Source organism: Orcinus orca, chromosome 8 (assembly GCF_937001465.1).
Source record: "Orcinus orca chromosome 8, mOrcOrc1.1, whole genome shotgun sequence".
Classification (NCBI taxonomy): Eukaryota; Metazoa; Chordata; class Mammalia; order Artiodactyla; family Delphinidae; genus Orcinus; species Orcinus orca.
Window position 1 is genome coordinate 95,645,295 of NC_064566.1, and position 17,019 is coordinate 95,662,313.

The 17,019-nt window shown below is 54.7% G+C and overlaps 1 protein-coding gene across 4 annotated transcripts; it reads left to right on the forward strand.

The window, feature by feature from the left end:
- Nucleotides 1-2,059: 2,059 nt before the first annotated feature.
- On the forward strand, nt 2,060-15,600 carry ABCG4 (ATP binding cassette subfamily G member 4). Of its 4 annotated transcripts, none has more exons than XM_004273303.3 (15): nt 2,061-2,536; nt 3,253-3,505; nt 7,730-7,847; nt 7,963-8,095; nt 8,228-8,278; nt 8,486-8,631; nt 9,796-9,919; nt 10,046-10,160; nt 10,355-10,497; nt 11,511-11,609; nt 11,834-12,002; nt 12,098-12,198; nt 13,217-13,375; nt 13,547-13,665; nt 13,816-15,600. In XM_004273303.3, the coding sequence occupies exons 2-15, from the start codon at nt 3,268-3,270 to the stop codon at nt 14,039-14,041; spliced, it is 1,941 nt and encodes a 646-aa protein (XP_004273351.1). In that variant the 5' UTR covers nt 2,061-2,536; nt 3,253-3,267; the 3' UTR covers nt 14,042-15,600. The 4 variants fall into 4 exon arrangements, with proteins under 4 accessions (XP_033290307.1, XP_004273351.1, XP_049569363.1 ...); XM_049713406.1 differs by having other exon boundaries at nt 2,061-2,363; XM_033434416.2 differs by lacking the exon at nt 13,547-13,665 and having other exon boundaries at nt 2,060-2,536; nt 13,816-13,961.
- Nucleotides 15,601-17,019: the final 1,419 nt, after the last annotated feature.

The window sequence follows — 17,019 nt, forward strand, 5'->3', positions numbered from 1 at the left end:
CCTTTTCTTCTGAGAGGCAGATATGTAGGATTTTTTTATCATCCCCATGACATGGATGAGACTCAGAGAGGTGGAGAAATTTGCTTGAGTACAAAACTAGTAAAAGCACAAAGGGTAGAATGTAAATCTTCCGACTGCAAATTCAGGACATGGAAGATGTGTTCACAAAATGGGGAGAGGGTGTCCTGTGTCCTAGAGAATGGGGAGGCCTGTTTCAGGGAAGAGAAAGACTTTTAGTGGCTGCATGACAGGTGTTCTAACCCAGGGAATGGAAGGTTCATCAGGGCAGTGGTTCTCAACTTTGCCCACTCAGTGCGATCAGTTGGAGAGCACTTTAAAATACTAGTGCCTGGATCCTACCTCAGAGATCAGCATGAACTGCTTTGGAGTGTTATCTAAACATCTTTTTTCTTTTTTGCCTCTCACTGTTGTGGCCTCTCCCGTTGTGGAGCACAGGCCCCCCGACGTGCAGGCTCAGCGGCCATGGCTCACGGGCGCAGCCGCTCCGCAGCATGTGGGATCTTCCCGGACCGGGGCATGAACCCGTTTCCCCTGCATCGGTAGGCGGACTCTCAACCACTGCGCCACCAGGGAAGCCCTAAACATCTTTTTGAAAGTCCCCAAGTGATGCTAACTCTCAATCAGGGCTGAGGACTACTGCTCTGGGGCAGGGGGTATGAACCGCACAGGGTGGAAAACTGGCAGAAGACTTGGAAATGTTGGTCTCTGAAGATAGGGAAGGCTGTCCTGAGGAATGTGGACAGAGCATTTCTAAGGGAGGGGAGGAAATTTTCCTGAAAATTGGAAAGTTGTATGCCAGGGAATGGGGGGGAGTGTCATTAAGCTATGGAGTTATCTTGAGAGAATGAAGAGCCTGTCTAGGAAGTGGAGGGAGACAGTCCATTTGGGAATAGGGTTCCCAGAGGCTTCATAGCAGAGAGGACTTTAGGGTTTAAGCCGTGTTCTGTTACCAACTAAATGTGTCCTCTTGACACATGGTTAACCGCACTATGCCTCAGTTTCTTTATCTGTAAAGAGAGGTTGTAACACCAGCCTCATAGGGATATTGTGAGGATTAAATGAGACAATGCAACTGTTGGGGGGGAATCTACAGTAGAGCACTGGGGGTTAACTTGGAGAATGGGGGTTCCTGAGGAACAGTGGTGATGTGGCGCATGGGGTCAGGGGAAGGTAGAGAGGGCTGTATGAAACTCTAAGTCACAGGGTGGGGCCTGGAGACGTCCTGCAGGGGCCGCCAGCCTCCAGGCTTCAGAGAGGCTGGCAGAGGGGGGGACCAGCGGGCGAGAGGTTTGACTGCTAGTAACCTCTCGTCTGCTGCAGCAAGGAGAAGCCTCAGCCACAGCAGCAGTACCAGCAGCCTCCCCTCCCATCCGTCTCTGCTGTGGGACAGGTGGGAATTTAAAAGCTCAGGTCACGTGTCTCTGCTGGTTAACCTACTTACCCCTTGAAGACTGGGGCGGGGGCAGGCGGGGGCCAAGAGGAGTTGCCTGAGGAAGGCGCGGAGCAGGGGAAAACCCCGAGAGTGCTCTGGGCACTTTTGAAGGCTTGTCGGGTGAGGGAGAGAATGCACGCGTATGTGAGAAGACGCCAAAGACAGTGTTCTGTGAGCCCTGTGCACGCCCTGGCACACATGTGCCCCCAGCATCAGGCAATGCCTGTCTTAAAGGCCTGAATTTGCCTGGGAGCATAAACATTTCTACAGTTGGAGCAGGCTGAGCTCTGGGTACCAGTTTAACCTTGGAGCTGCCTGCAAGCTCTCCCAAAGCAGCCACGCTCTGTCTCTTTTTAACTAGTCTCCTCGCCCTTAGAGAGGGAAAGGGTAGGCGGGGGAGGGGGCGGGGGGAGGGAGGATGTCCCACGATTCTTGCTTTCAAAGCATTTTTATCTAGTTTGGGGATTCCCAGGGGATGCCTGAGCTCAAGGGCCAGAACTGAGGGAAATTAATGGGGGTGGTGGTGGTGCAGACAGGCTGACAGCTCCACAATCCCTTGAGAGTGACGGAATCTGCACCCCCAATTCCCCTCCCCCTCCGCCACCACCGTTGTATAGTCTGTAATCCAGGGACGTGTCCCCACTGAGTGACTTCAGCTCTCCCTTCCTCAGTGCCACCAAGTCGGCCCTTCGCTACCAATTCCCCAGTCCCGGGTCCACAACTGCACTCGCTGCGGCACCCCACGTCGCCGACGCGTCGCTCCCCTTCGCCATCCTCGCCCCCCGCGGGCTGCGGGGCGGCGCGGGCTCTTTAAGAACAGCGGGAAGGGCGAGCAGCAGCTTGGAGGAGAGCGCAGTCGCCCGGCGGGTTCGGGAGGACAAGGCACCGAGGATCGGGCTCAGGGAACCAGGTGTGCGCGGCCAAGCTGAGTAGGGGCGCGCCCCTGTCGCCCCTCCCCAACCCTGTCATCTCTCTTCAGACCTGAGGCCCGAGCCCTCCCCTGTTGCCCGCCCCGGCCCGGCCCCGGCCCGGCCCGGCCGCCGGGACCGGGAGCCGGGACGCTGGTGCCGCAGCCGGAGGCAGGTAAGAGGGCCTGGAGTCTTCATCCTCCGCCCGCGGCAGCGCTAAGCATCTCGGCTCCGCACCGGCCCGGGGGCACCTCAAGGTGACCAGGCTTGCGGAAGATGGGAGGGGGATGAGCCCGCCATGGGGGGCTTAGTTGGCAGTGGGGATTTTGAGTCCCGGTGGTGCTCCCGTCTCTGGGGAGAGCCCAGGGCGCGCGGACCGAGGGGCGCAGGCGGGAGGGGCTAGCCAGGGCGTCTCGCCCAGGGATGGGGAGGGAACGCAGCGGGAGGCCCAGAGCCTCCTCTTCCTCCGCCTTCTCCTGGTCCACCCTGTGCTCACCCTGCTACCCTGACCTCCTAGCCTGCAGTCTCCGCCAGCCGCCCCTTCCCACCCACCCCCCATCCAGTCCCCTGGGGCTGCTGGCCTGCGGGGTAAGGAGATTAGAGCCTCCGTGGGGAGGAGGGAGCGGGTGCGGGCTTCGAGGGGCCGAGCTGGGGCCAGGCTAGGGCTGGGGCTGCCCGGGACCGAGGAGAGGTCGGGACTGATCGTTGCTGCGCGGGGAGTGGTGGTTGGGGGAGGGCAGATGCTCTGGCGGTGGGATGTGGGCTGCTCCCAATAGCTGGTCTACCCTGAGAAGGAGGTGGGGAGTGGGGGCGAGGGCACATTAGAAAGCAAAGGAGCTCTGAGCCAGGGATCGGGGTCTGCCCCAAACTGAGCAGGCCCTCTCCCTGCAGGCCGGCGGCGGCGTGATGGCGGAGAAGGCGCTGGAGGCCGTGGGCTGTGGACTAGGACCTGGGGCTGTGGCCATGGCCGTGGCTCTGGAGGATGGGGCGGAGCCCCCTATGCTGACCACACACCTGAAGAAGGTGGAGAACCACATCACCGAAGCCCAGCGCTTCTCCCACCTACCCAAGCGTTCAGCCGTGGACATCGAGTTTGTGGAGCTGTCCTATTCCGTGAGGGAGGGACCCTGCTGGCGCAAACGGGGTAAGGGAGCAGCCTGATGGGGAGTTGTGAGCCCCCATGAGTTGCCCCTTTGGGAGCATGAGGCCTGGATGTCCCCTCTTCTGCAAATCCGGCAGGAGCGGGTCCACTAAAATCTATGCACCTCATTCACTGTGCACACAGCTGAGGTGCCGGGGGTCTGCACTCCCCCTACACCTGTAAGCACCATGGGACACTAGATTCAATTGGTTATTTCCTCTTGCAAGTTGACACTATCACCTCTGGTCCATGAGGAGTTTTCCTTCATTGTTTCAGGTAGAGCTCCTGCCTCTGAGGGCTGATATGAGAAAGTAGGGGCTGTGCTGCAGGGGTTGTCCTCAGTGGTTAGCAAAAATCCTTGGACCTACAGAGCTCTGCTAATTTTAAAAGATGTTCTCATTCCTGTCTTCTTACTTCGTTCTTGCCAAAGTCCTCCGAGACATGGAAGGTGAAGGCTTGACAGGATAGATGACATCCATGTATTAGTAATAAGGAAACTGAGGCCCAGAGAAGTTGAGTAACTTGACCAATGTCACACAGCTAATAAGTGGCAGACTTGGGACCAGAAGCCAGGTTTTCCAACTCTCCATGCAGCGTTCCTTTCTCTCTCTTAACTTCCCTGTTAAGCATTCCATCTCCTCCTTGTTTCTCCCATTAGGACAGTGGGGTAAGGTCTGGCTGGGGCTCTGAGTTCCTTTGAACCCTAAGCATCTCCTGCATCCCTTGCAGCTTTTGCCCCCCCCCCACCCTCCCTGCCCTGGGCAGGTTGAGCTGGGAATAGGGAAGCTGGGGTTTTCTCCAGAGCCTGGGTGTGGATCAGAGGTGGAGCTGGGACATTGTTCTCTGAGGTTTAAGAAATGTTTGGGGTGCTTCAGAGCAGGGCTGAGCCTGAGCTCTCTCTGCACTCCCTACCCTCACTCCCATGAGGGACCAAAAGGTCACAGGGCTTGAACCACTGGAAACTGAGGTATCCGGGCTCCGTGCTCAGCACCTTAACCCTAAGCAGCCTCTCGGCCCAATGAGGAGGTAGTTGTTATTTTCCTAGCCCTCACAGTTTTAAGGAGAAATGAAGATACAAAAGAAATGTATCTAGATGGGCCAACTCTCTTGCTTCAAGCCACCAGCCACAACAAATGGGCACCCCTGACCAGGTCCTTCCCTGCTTTGTCCTTGCCAACCTCATTCTGCTTTACTGGCCATTTTGCCATCTCGTCCATCCCTTGCCCCTTTCTCTGCCCTCTGTCCTCCCCTTTCTGCCTTCTCTTTTCACTTGAATCCCTGTCCCCTTCTCTGGAGGACAGAAGGCAATCAGAGGTAGGCAGAGAGGAAAAAGAGCAAGGGGCGTGGAGAGAGGGAGATTTCTGTCTTTCCCACGTAAGGATTTGTCACTCACCTCTCCTAATTACAAAGGACATTTCTTGATTTTTAAAACCCTTTTCTATTAATTATTATTAATTATCTTACTTATTATTCATAGTAACCTTATTATGTCCTTGGGAGGAGATATACTATCCTTATTTTATAGATGAGGAAATGGAGGCCCTGAAGGATTGACTTCATAAAATTGTGAAGAGAGTTACTGACTGAGGCAGACCTAGAACTGTGGTGGGTCTCCATCCTGAAGGCATGGCAGGCCCCTCCCATGCTGAGCAGTTGTGGTCCAGCAGGAGTCCCAAGACATGGGTTCCTAGCCACTTGTAAGCTGTGTGACTTTGGGCAGGCTGCTTACCCTCTCTTGGCCTTACTTTCCTCATCTGTAAACAGGGATGATAAGAATACCCACCACACAGGCTTGTTGTGCGGCTCAGCTGAGATGTTAGCTGTGAAAATGCTTTGTGAAAGGCAAGCATAGGGTGATACTTGAATTCGGCAATAGTGTTCAATCGAGTGCTTGGTGGGGATTAAATGAAGGGAGGGGTCATCACTGTCAATTTCTTCACCTGCAAAAGAAATTGCTTCCTGTGAGTAGCTCTGAAAGGCATACACTGGCACACACAACCACACGTCTTCCTAATTGACGGTGATGATGAATGAGGCAGAGGGTCGGAATCCATGATTTCCCCTCTCCCAGTAAAGACCTTGCTGTGTGTGTGACCTTGGGTAAGTCACTGGATGTCTCTGGGCCCCAGTTGCCTCATCCATGTTGCTACAGCAGTGACTGAGGCAATGAGCTTTGTAAACTGGAAAGCACCATACGGGCAGTTGGTGTGATCAGGATCCCAGAGTGGGCAGCAGCTGATCCCCTGTCTGACCGGATATGTCCAGAGGGATGGCTGGGTTCTGTGGAGGGAGGGTGAAAGATCACATCCCTTCACTGCCTCTGCTAAGGAGGTAGAATGGAGAGGGAATTGGGCTCCGTACGGGTGGGAGGAGGGTAGTAGTGAGCAAAGTACCTGGTAGGGGATTGGTGTTTCCGCCTCACTGAGGCAGGTCTGCAAGCACAGCAGGCAAGGCCAGCCTCCTTGGCTTCATTCCTCTCCACCCACTTATCTCACCAGTTGACTCCATGGAGTCTCTGCCCTTTGTTCCCTGGATTGTATTACATATATGCTGTTGTATAGCAGAGCTTTTCCTGCCAAAGCCTGGAGAGCCTCTGCCTTCCTTTTCCATTTTGAAATGCTGTTCATCCTTCAAGACTTAGCTCAAATGCCACCTCTTCCATGAAGCCACTCCTGATTTTCCCCTTGCCCTTCCACCCTCATCAATTCCATTTTCTGCATTCTCATTGCACATGATTTGTACTTCTGTTATAACCCTTATTTTATCTTTCTTCAGATCCATAGATGGTTTCTTGTCCATCTTTTTAACCTAGACTATCACCATCTTGAGTGCAGGAACTATGTCTTCCTCATTCTTTTGGTGCACTGTCTGGTACAGAGCTTGGAATGTAGTATATATCAATAAGCGCTTGCCAAATGGGATTAATTATAAAATGTCACTTGTTTTTAATGGGCTCTATGTGCCAAGCACTGTGTCATATGCTTTACATATATTATCTCATTGAATCCTTATAGCAACCCTATGAGATAGGTATTATCATCCTCATTTTACAGATGAGGGACCTGGAGCTCAGAGAGGTTAAGCAACTTGCCCAAGGTCACACAGCTGGTAAGTGTGGAGCCAGAATTTGAACGTAGATCCACCCGACTCCAAACTGGTTCTCTTAATGCATATGCTGCCTCCCAGTGAGTGAATGAACGGTGAGACTTTACTGGGCCATGTTAGGGTCTGCAGAGACAAGCCTGGTGGGCAGAGAGAGCACCCCGAAGAAGGCTTTTTAGAATGAGGCCAAGGCTCTGAGAACACACACTCATAGAACCAACACTTACTGAGCATCTAGTATGTGCCAGCCAGTCTGCTAAGGTTACAAAGATGAGAAAGACACAGACCCTTCCCCCAAGGAGCTCACTGACTAAGAGGCTGGAGGAGGGGAATGAGGGGCAGGCACATGAAGTAACAAACGTGTTGACATATGAGAAGTGCTGTGGGAGTGCAGAGGACAGCCAGCCAGCTCAGGCTGGATCGCTGGGAAAGCCTTCCTGGAGGGGATGAGCGAGTGGCCGCTGTGTTTGCAGAAGAGTAGAGTCTACTGTAACTTTGATCTCCTCTCCACGCCCATCCGTCAGATGTGGAGGTTTTCCCACGACCTTCAGAAGAGCACTGCCGGGCTTCCCTGTGGCACAATGGTTAAGAATCCGGCTGCCAGTGCAGGGGACAAGGGTTCAAGCCCTGGTCCGGGAGGATCCCACATGCCGCGGAGCAACTAAGCCCGTGCGCCACAACTACTGAGCCTGCGCTCTAGAGCCCGTGAGCCACAACTACTGAAGCCCGCGTACCTAGAGTTTGTGCTCCGCTACAAGAGAAGCCATCGCGATGAGAAGCCTGCGCACCGCAACGAAGAGTAGCCCCCCGCTCGCCGCAACTACAGAAAGCCCGCGCGCAGCAACAAAGACCCAATGCAGCCCAAAATAAATAAATTAATTAATTAAAAAAAAAAAAGAAGAACATTGTCACCTTGGGTACTTTGACATTAGTGGTGGTCGTTTCTAGGGGGACGGGATGAGAGGGTATAGGTTATTGTTGGGGCTCTGAGGGTCTCTCCTCCATCCTAACCAATTCACAGTGAGCAGGGACTGCCTATTTCACTGACAGCCATGGCTCCTAAGAGTTTGGGGTGTCTCTGTTCACTGTAGCCCTGATCAAAAGTTCCTCCCTCCCTCACTGCAGGTTATAAGACTCTCCTTAAGTGCCTATCAGGTAAATTCTGCCGCCGGGAGCTGATTGGCATCATGGGCCCCTCAGGGGCTGGCAAGTCCACGTTCATGAACATCTTGGCAGGATACAGGTGAGGACAAGGCTGGGGTAGAGTGGGGGCAGGACCAGGCAGAGGGGTCCCCTGGGGAGCACAGAAGTTGTTCTGAAGTGACGCTGAGCCCCATCCCCAACCAACGTTCCTTCAGGGAGTCTGGAATGAAGGGGCAGATCCTGGTCAACGGGAGGCCGAGGGAACTGAGAACCTTCCGAAAGATGTCCTGTTACATCATGCAGGACGACATGCTGCTGCCACACCTCACAGTGTTGGAAGCCATGATGGTGAGAGCAGGGTGGCCAGCCCCTCCTCCTAGTTCTCCCTTTATCTGCTGTCCCCGTCCTTCCCATTGGCTAAGGGGTCAAGCCTGTGCCCCCTCCCACACATATCTGATCTGCCTTCTCTCTGGGCCCCAGGTCTCTGCTAACCTGAAGCTAAGTGAGAAGCAGGAGGTGAAGAAGGAGCTGGTGAGTGGGGGAGGGTGGGGGGAGGGGGATGGGACAGCTGCCCTTTTCACTGCTGCTGAGTTCTGGGGCCCCCCGAGTTGGGTGGTAGGAGAGGGGCGGCCAAGGCTGGGACATCACGCTTCAGGGAGATGCTTACTTAAATTGGGGTGGTGCTGGGGGAAGCAGAGACTCTGAAGCTGACCTGGGGTTGGTGGGCGGCCGGGCCAGGTGACAGAGATCCTGACAGCACTGGGCCTGATGTCCTGCTCCCACACGAGGACAGCCCTACTCTCCGGAGGGCAGAGGAAGCGCCTGGCCATCGCCCTGGAGCTGGTCAACAACCCACCTGTCATGTTCTTTGATGAGCCCACCAGGTATCTCTCCCGCTCCTCTCCCACCAGGATGCCTCCTCCCCTCAGCCCAGAGCCAGGGCTAGAGGCTGCATCTGCTCCACTGCTGGAGACAAGAGCATGTGTTTGCAGCCTCCTGGGACCAGAGAAGGGCTCCACCCCTGCCAGTCCTGTTGCCATAGCAGCCCCATCCTTCACCCTAGCAGAAATCCCGATGTCCTCCTTGACAGATGTCGCCTCGCCTGCTCCTTCTCTCCCCCACAGCCAATCAATCGCCAAGTCCTGCTTTTTCTACGTTCTTTTTCCATCTCTCAGATTCGCCCCACCCCCATTCTTAGTGCCAGTGCTTAAATTCAGGACATCATCAACTCTTGCCTGCATTTCTGCAATAGACTCCTATCTCCTCATCTCCAGTCTCTCCCAGCCCACCCTTCTTCCAAACTGCAACCAGAGTGAACTTTCTAAAAGAAGAGTCTGGCAATACTCACTCCCCTGCTTAAAAATATGCAGTGATTCCCATTTGCCCTCAGAATGAAGTCAGGGGACTTACAAGGTCCTGGTCTGAACCTATTTCTCTGGCCTCACGTCTTGCTTCACACTGTCTTGTATTTCATGCTCTAATAATACTGAATCACTTATAATTCTCTTAGCCCAGCCATGTGTTTCATGCCTCTGAGCTTTGCACATGCTGTGTCTTCTGCCTGGAATGCCCTTCACCACCGCACCTGCCCTTCCTCCCTCCCTCACCTGGCTTAGCTCTTTCTTCTGCCAGACTCACTCAGGAACCTTTTCCGACTACCCTCCGACACATTTGTACAACAGAGCTGAATCCTCCCCCCGACTTCACCCCGTGTTTCTACAGCATGGTGCACATTACCTCAAATGATCTGTGCATTTCTCTCTCTCTCCCTCCCAACCAGAGTCTATGTCTTATTTATTCATCTTTGTAATCCCAGTGCCTGGCATTCAACAGGTGCTTAATAATAGCTTGTTACACCTAACAGTACTCTGGGCTTCTTGGTACCTCCAAATGCCTGAATCGTACAGTGTGGATGGGATAAAGCGATGGCCAGGGTGACCCCCTTCCTGCCAGCTCCCTCGCCCTCATAGCAGCTGCCCCACCCAAACAGTCCCTTCCCTTGTCTCTGCCCACCTCACCCCGCCCCCTGGTGGCCTCTCTCTGGACAGTGGTCTGGACAGCGCTTCCTGTTTCCAAGTGGTATCCCTCATGAAGTCTCTGGCCCAGGGCGGCCGTACTATCATCTGCACCATCCACCAGCCCAGTGCCAAGCTCTTTGAGATGTTTGACAAGGTGAGGGTCTCTAGGACTCAAAGGTGACCGGCCTGCGATAGGGAGAGGGAAGGGGTCAGTAGAGGTGTCGTGGGGCCTGCCTGACCCGCTCGTGGTGTTTTCCTCGTCCTTCTCTTTCTGCCTCAGCTCTACATCCTGAGCCAGGGTCAGTGCATCTTCAAGGGCGTGGTCACCAACCTGATCCCCTATCTGAAGGGGCTCGGCCTGCACTGCCCCACCTACCACAACCCAGCTGACTTCAGTGAGTGGGGGCCTGTTGGTAGGGGCTGGGTTATGGTGGCGGGCCAAACCTGGGGGTTCAGATCATGCATTTGGGCCTCCCAGGGGCAGAGATCTCACTGTCGCCTGCCTTCCGCACACACCCTAGGAAGGGCTGGCTTGCCCTTGGGAAGCAAGGATAGATCTTAGCTGAGCACACCCCTCTGTGTCCCCCAGTCATCGAGGTGGCCTCTGGCGAGTACGGAGACCTGAATCCCCTGCTGTTCAGGGCTGTGCAGAATGGGCTCTGTGCCATGGCAGAGAAGAAGAGCAGCCCTGAGAAGAATGAGGTCCCTGCCCCCTGTCCCCCTTGCCCTCCGGTGAGTAGGGGTGGAGAGGGCAGAGTGCAGAGTGGGGGAGGAGAGAGAGGGCCTTGGACATGGCCCTGCCAAAGAGGACATGCCCCAGAGGCATCACAACCACTGGGTACTTAGAAAGAACCCAGGACTTGGAATAGACACGCTATTAGCTGTGTGACTTTGGGCACATTACTTAACCCCTCTGAGCTTCGACTTTCTCATTCATTTATTTGTTCAACAAATTCTTACTGAGCATCTGTAGCACGTTGTCCTTAGTGCCACCTGGTAAGCAAGACTGAAGCTGTCTCTGGCCTCGTGACCAGTGTGGTTTACTATCATCACTAACTTGGAGGTGATGATACTTATTTCACAGGGTTATTGGGAGGACTGATTAGATCATCACACAAAGCTCTTCGCACCGTAGCTGGTACAGTTGGTGTTCATTCCATGCCAGCTCTTTTCCTTAAATGAGATACTATAACCCTGGAAGACTGGGAGGGTTATTGTTGCTGTTGTCATCATTATTTTTTTTTGTCATCATTATTATCATTGTTAATAATATTGTGAAACTGGTGGCATAAAGGTATTATACCCTTAGGGTAAATGTTTTCAATGGATTAAAGAGTAGTGACTGGGGAATTCCCTGGTGGTCCAGTGGTTAGGACTCTGTGATTTCACTGCCGAGGGTGTGGGTTCGATCCCTGGTCGGCCAGTAAGCTGCACAGTGCGACCAAAAAAATAAATAAATGAATAAAATAAATAAAGAGAAGTGACTGATCTATGAGTAGCCCCCATGGGTGTCCTTAACTCCTTTCTATCTCCTCCCTCCCAAGTTTTTTCTCCCTCTTTGTGTCTCTCTCTGAATCCCACTCTGATTCACACCGCTAAGGCCAGCTTCCAGGTACCCAACTCAATGGTGGAGAATTCTGGAGGACCCTTGCCCCAGGGACGGGCTCAGGGGTTTTCCCACCAGCTGAGCTGGGTGCGTGGTGGGGGGTAGGGTAGGCTCACCTGATCCAGTGTCCTCTCTCCAGGAAGTGGATCCCATTGAAAGCCACACGTTTGCCACCAGCACCCTCACACAGTTCTGCATCCTCTTCAAGAGGACCTTCCTGTCCATCCTCAGGGACACGGTGAGACATCAGGTTGGGGGAGGGGAGGCTGGCATAAGCCTGGCCTTGGGGGTGTAGGATCCCAGCAGCTGGGCTGGTGATGGGGCCCCTCCCCCAGCAGCTCCCCCTGATGCCCCCGTGGGTCCCTGTGCTTGTGAGGGCACGCCCACATTCCTACCCAGGTGTGACCTGCCCATCCCTAGCCTGTGATCCATCCCCACTCCTCGTCATCACCCCTCACACAGGTCCTGACCCACCTGCGGTTTATGTCCCATGTGGTGATCGGCGTGCTTATTGGTCTCCTCTACCTGCACATCGGTGACGATGCCAGCAAGGTCTTCAACAACACGGGCTGCCTCTTCTTCTCCATGCTCTTCCTCATGTTTGCCGCCCTGATGCCAACTGTGCTCACCTGTGAGCCAAGCTGCCCTGGGCGTGGGACGGGAGTGGGAGGCACGGGGTAAGGCCAGGGTGCTGGACAGCTGTGCCTAATCGGCCTGTGTCCTCAGTCCCCTTAGAGATGGCCGTCTTCATGAGGGAGCATCTCAACTACTGGTACAGCCTCAAAGCGTATTACCTGGCCAAGACCATGGCCGATGTGCCCTTCCAGGTGAGCCTCTTCCTCCCCCGCCACTGCCTCCCTCCTGTCTTGCTCCTTCCATCCTTGCTTGCTTGCCTCCCTTAACCTTGTTACCTGCCATCCTTTCCTTGACTTCTTCTCACTTAGCAACAGGTGGTGAGCACCCACCATGCACCAGGCTCCATGCCAGGCACTAGGGATATAGCAACAAACATGATGGAAGTAGTCCTGACCTTGTGGAACTTATGTTCCGGTGAGAATAAGAGAGGACAAACAGAAAATGATGAAAATAACAGCCCTACAAATGACTCTGTGAATCTTATTCGAGGCAGTAGAGAATAGCGTGGGCTCTGGAGCCGTACTGCTCCTCGTTAGCTGTGAGACATTGGGCAAGTCACCTAATCACTCTTTGCTTTAGTGTCTCATCTATAAAATGGAATGATGATAGTATCTACCTCGGGATTGTTTACGAGAAGGAAATGAGTTAATACATGTAAAGTACTTCCACTACCCTGTTCCAAGCACCAGGGCCACCAATAATCCGTAAGGCACCTTTAAGCAAGTTAGAAAACATGTCCCTTCCTCAGGGTGGAGGCTGCACTCTGCTAGGGTGAGAAGAGCTCAGCTCCACCTCTGGTTGCCTCTTGGTTGGGCGCCTTGTGCAGGGAAGAACTTGCCCTACTGTACGTGGTAGGCTCGGTCCCTGTCCTCCAGGAGTTGACGGCATCCAGGGGAACAAAACCCTCTCATATATACAGTTAATTAATTAACAATATAAGGAATATGCTGGTCCAGATGGGAAGGACCTTCAGAGAAGTCACCGTGCCTGAACGGGTCCGAGCGGGCCTGATGGAAGAGGTGAGACTGGAGGATGAATGAGGTTCTTAGAGCCGGGGTGGAAGGGGATGTGTCAAGTTCATGCGACTGCGTGAACAGGAGTGCAGAGGCCGGAGCAGGCACGGATGCTCTAGCAATTGCTGTCCTGGAGGTTCTGCCTGGGTGGAGTGGAGGGTCTTGGCCTCTGCCCAGCCCTGTGCGCACTCCCCAGGTGGTGTGCCCGGTGGTGTACTGCAGCATCGTGTACTGGATGACAGGCCAGCCAGCTGAGACCAGCCGCTTCCTGCTCTTCTCAGCCCTGGCCACCGCCACGGCCTTGGTGGCCCAGTCTTTGGGGCTGCTGATCGGAGCTGCCTCCAACTCCCTACAGGTGAGGGGCTGGTGGGTGGCGACCCCCAAGAGGGGGGACGGAGTCTGGTGGAAGGAATCAGGGGCTGGCCTAAGGAATGGGATGGATCTATGGGAAACCTGGGGGCCACCTCAGTCCTGGGTCTGTCCTGATCACCCCTGTGACGGCCCGGTCGCCTTTCCTCCCCTCCAGGTGGCCACATTTGTGGGCCCAGTTACCGCCATCCCTGTCCTCTTGTTCTCCGGTTTCTTTGTCAGCTTCAAAACCATCCCCACTTACCTGCAGTGGAGCTCCTACCTCTCCTATGTCAGGTCGGTGCCCCTTCCTCACCATCTGCCCCTGCTCCTGCCTGTAGGAGGCCATGCCCCAAGCGTGAGAGGTTGCACCTGGGCTCTAGCAGTTTGCCCAGGGAGCAGGGTCCCTGTGCTCTGTGTCCCGCTCTGATGCCCTTGCTTGCCTAGGTATGGCTTTGAGGGTGTGATTCTGACCATCTATGGCATGGAGCGAGGAGACCTGACCTGCTTGGAGGAACGCTGCCCTTTCCAGGAACCACAGAGCATCCTCCGAGCGCTGGATGTGGAGGATGCCAAGCTCTACATGGACTTCCTGGTCTTGGGCATCTTTTTTCTGGCCCTGCGGCTGCTGGCATACCTTGTGCTCCGTTACCGGGTCAAGTCAGAGAGATAGAGCTTTGCCCTGGCCTGTGCCCCAGCCCCTGCAGCAGGAAGCCCCCGGCCCCGGCCCTTTGGGACTGTTTTAACCTTGTAGACTTGGGCCCTGGCTGCTGGTGCAGCCGTCCTCCCCTCTCTCAGATCCTCCACAGGCTGGCTGTTGGACTGCGCTCCCAGCCGTGGCCCTGGGACTGGGGGTGCCAGGCCTCCCCGCCACGCCCAGGAGTCTTCCCAAGTTGATGCGGTCTGTAGGTCTGTAGCTTCCTCCCTCCTCTTTCCAACATCTGCATGCAAAGACCACGGGGAGGCTGCCACCCGCCTTCTGCCCCCACAACTCCCCACCTCTGTTGTCTGTCTGGGAGCCCCAGGCTCTCCAGGCCCCCTGACAACTGACCAAAGTGGCCCCCCCGGGGGTCCCCACCACACAAGTGTTTGTAAACTGGGCTGTTATAAGGTTGGTGTTCCAGGGCTGGGCCCTGGTAGGGTCCCCTGGATGTCCCATTTGGACGTTGGAATGGAGCAGGGATGGACTCTGGAAGTCTCTTCCTCCTCCTCACCTCTCCCTGCCCCTAGACCCTGGCTGATTTGGACAATCTGTTGGGACAGAAGCTGGGTTTTCTGTCTGGATCATCCCTCCCAGTCCTGCGGATTGGAGAGGCCTGGCGCCGTGGGCTGTCCCCTGGACTCCTCCCCGTCACCTCTGGTGGGGGCCGGGCCTGTGGCACCTCTGCAATAATGTCTGTGTTTCTCTCCCATCCGCCACTGGAACTGGAGAATGCACTTTATTCTCGGGGGTGCGTGGGAGAAGACCCAAGCCTCCTTTCTCGCTGCTCGCGTGGTCCCGCAATGCTCCCTCACCTCTCCTGAGTTACAGGCACATATATGCGAACAGGCAATCTCAGCCCTACACACACTCGCTGTCCCGCTGTGGCTCACAGGAAGAGTGATGGTGGTGGTGACGGTGGGTGCTGTGGGAAGGGCTGTGTCAACCTCCTCCTGCGGATTCCGCTTTGATTCTAAGGACGAGGCTGGTGCTGCCCGGGGCGTCTCCAGGATCTGCAGGTGTCTACCCACCAGTCTTCCCTCCCTCCCTCCGTCCCAAGCCAGGGGTGGCACAGGGCACCAGCTCCCTGGAGTTCAGGAGCCCACACGAGCACAAGCATGAGCATAAGAGGGACTTGGCCGCTGCCACCCCATGGCTCTTCTTTTGTGTGTCAAGCTGGCGGTCTCACTCCCCCTCTCCTTCCATGGCCACTTGCTGCTCATTCAAACTCTTGTCCGCGTCTCTCCACCTGCTTTCTATCAGCCAAGGTGGGCCCTGGGCACCAGAGCAGCATGCCCACGGCACCAGAGCGACAGACACACCTAGAACATGTCTGGCTTTCCTGGGGGTGCGGGTCCAGGCTCATTCTTCTTCTGATTTCACCTTCCCCTAGGGCTCTTGTCCCCCCTTTGTCCTGTACACACACCTCTCTACCTTCCTTGCCCTGCCACGGATTCTCCCCATCACACAGAGATGCCAGTTGTATTTGTGGGAGTTCACCCATTATTAATAAAACCTATATTTATACAGTATGCAGTGTGTAAATGTGTGTGGGTCTGGCACCTGGTACCACGGGCTGTGAGAGCTCTTGGCAAGAAGCCTATGAGCTTCAGGGAGGCTGTGGCAGGGGATGGGAAGTCAAGCTGGTGAATGTGTATCTTATGGGATATTTGTATCAAGCTTCACGTCTTACAGATGCTTATGTTCATTATCTCAAGGGAGTGTCAGGTCAACCCTGCATTATCTCTCACGACGATCCATTTTGCAGATGAGTGAACTGAGACTTGGATTAAGTAACTTGCCCAAGGACCCTTAGCTAATGGAAGCGGGAACCAGCTCTGACAACCAGGTCTTCTGCCTCCGGACTCCTCATCCTTGGCCTCGGCCCATGATGCTTGTTACTGGTGGATCTGCAAGCTGCGTGCAGGGGCTCTGTGTCTGTTGCATAGGTGCATTCTTGCCTGAGTGACATGTGACTCTCTTTTCAGAACTCGCTGAGCCCTGGTTCCCCAGTTGTGCCTATGGGGGAGTGGGGAGGTTAGGGGCTGTGAAAGCAGTGAGAAGCAGAAAGCCCCAGGGACCTAAGCCCCAGGATGAGGGTGGCAGGAACCCCACTGGGCTCAGCACAACTTTCCTCATTTCTTCCTCGCTTCTTTCCTACCGAGCCACACTCCCACGGCCAAACCATCAACCACCAGGACTACAAATGGCTCTGGTAGCCTGAGATTTGGAGTAGGCGATTGTCCAGAAGGTCTTGAGGGCTGGTGGCAGGATGACCCAAGAAGCAGTACCTTGTCTCTCCCTCTTCCCTCCTGATCCTGAGCTTGGGGACTAAAGGAAGGGGCTGCCATCAGTCCTGCCGGCTGCCTGGAATACCCTACTTGTGCTATGCCCCGGGCTAGGGTAGGGCCCAATCTATGACCGGATGGGTGCTTGCCTGGAGATGGACTAACTTTGTTTCTTATGGGGGTGGGAGCAGGGGGGTGGGAAGTGGGGCATGGGAATGGGAAGTGGGAAGTCTGAGTCCTAGCTCCTGGAATTCTAGCTAGCTAGAGGGGGCACTCTGGGCGCCACCTTCTCCCTGGAATGATACCAATACGTGGCTCCTAAAAGTCAGAGGGCACAAAATTCTGCCACTATATAGTCTTTCTTAAGATTCTTCATTTTTACTCTTTCTCTTTTAAGATGAAATTTAAAATACTCCCCAAAGAGTAAAATTTGTAAGTTCACACATCTGTAAGTTCCCCTTGGAGCTAAAGGAAGTGAACAGCCATTCCAGAGCCAGCAAGGGCCATTCAGGCCCCGAGAACATTCGTAGAGCGGCTCACAGAGAACATTCGTAGAGCGGCTCACATATCTGGGAAGAAAGCTCTTTTGATTCTTGGAGCACCCCCATGAGGCTACTAGGATGAGTATGATCATTTCCTCCTTTTACAGAGAAGGAAACCAAG

Bases quoted from the DNA above. Each gene is read 5' to 3' on its own strand.
- ABCG4 (XM_004273303.3), top strand. From the start codon at position 3,268: ATGGCGGAGAAGGCGCTGGAGGCCGTGGGCTGTGGACTAGGACCTGGG. The intron at 8,096-8,227 runs GTGAGAGCAGGG...TCTGGGCCCCAG, and splicing joins CAGTGTTGGAAGCCATGATG to GTCTCTGCTAACCTGAAGCT. The intron at 11,610-11,833 runs GTGAGACATCAG...CCCCTCACACAG, and splicing joins TGTCCATCCTCAGGGACACG to GTCCTGACCCACCTGCGGTT.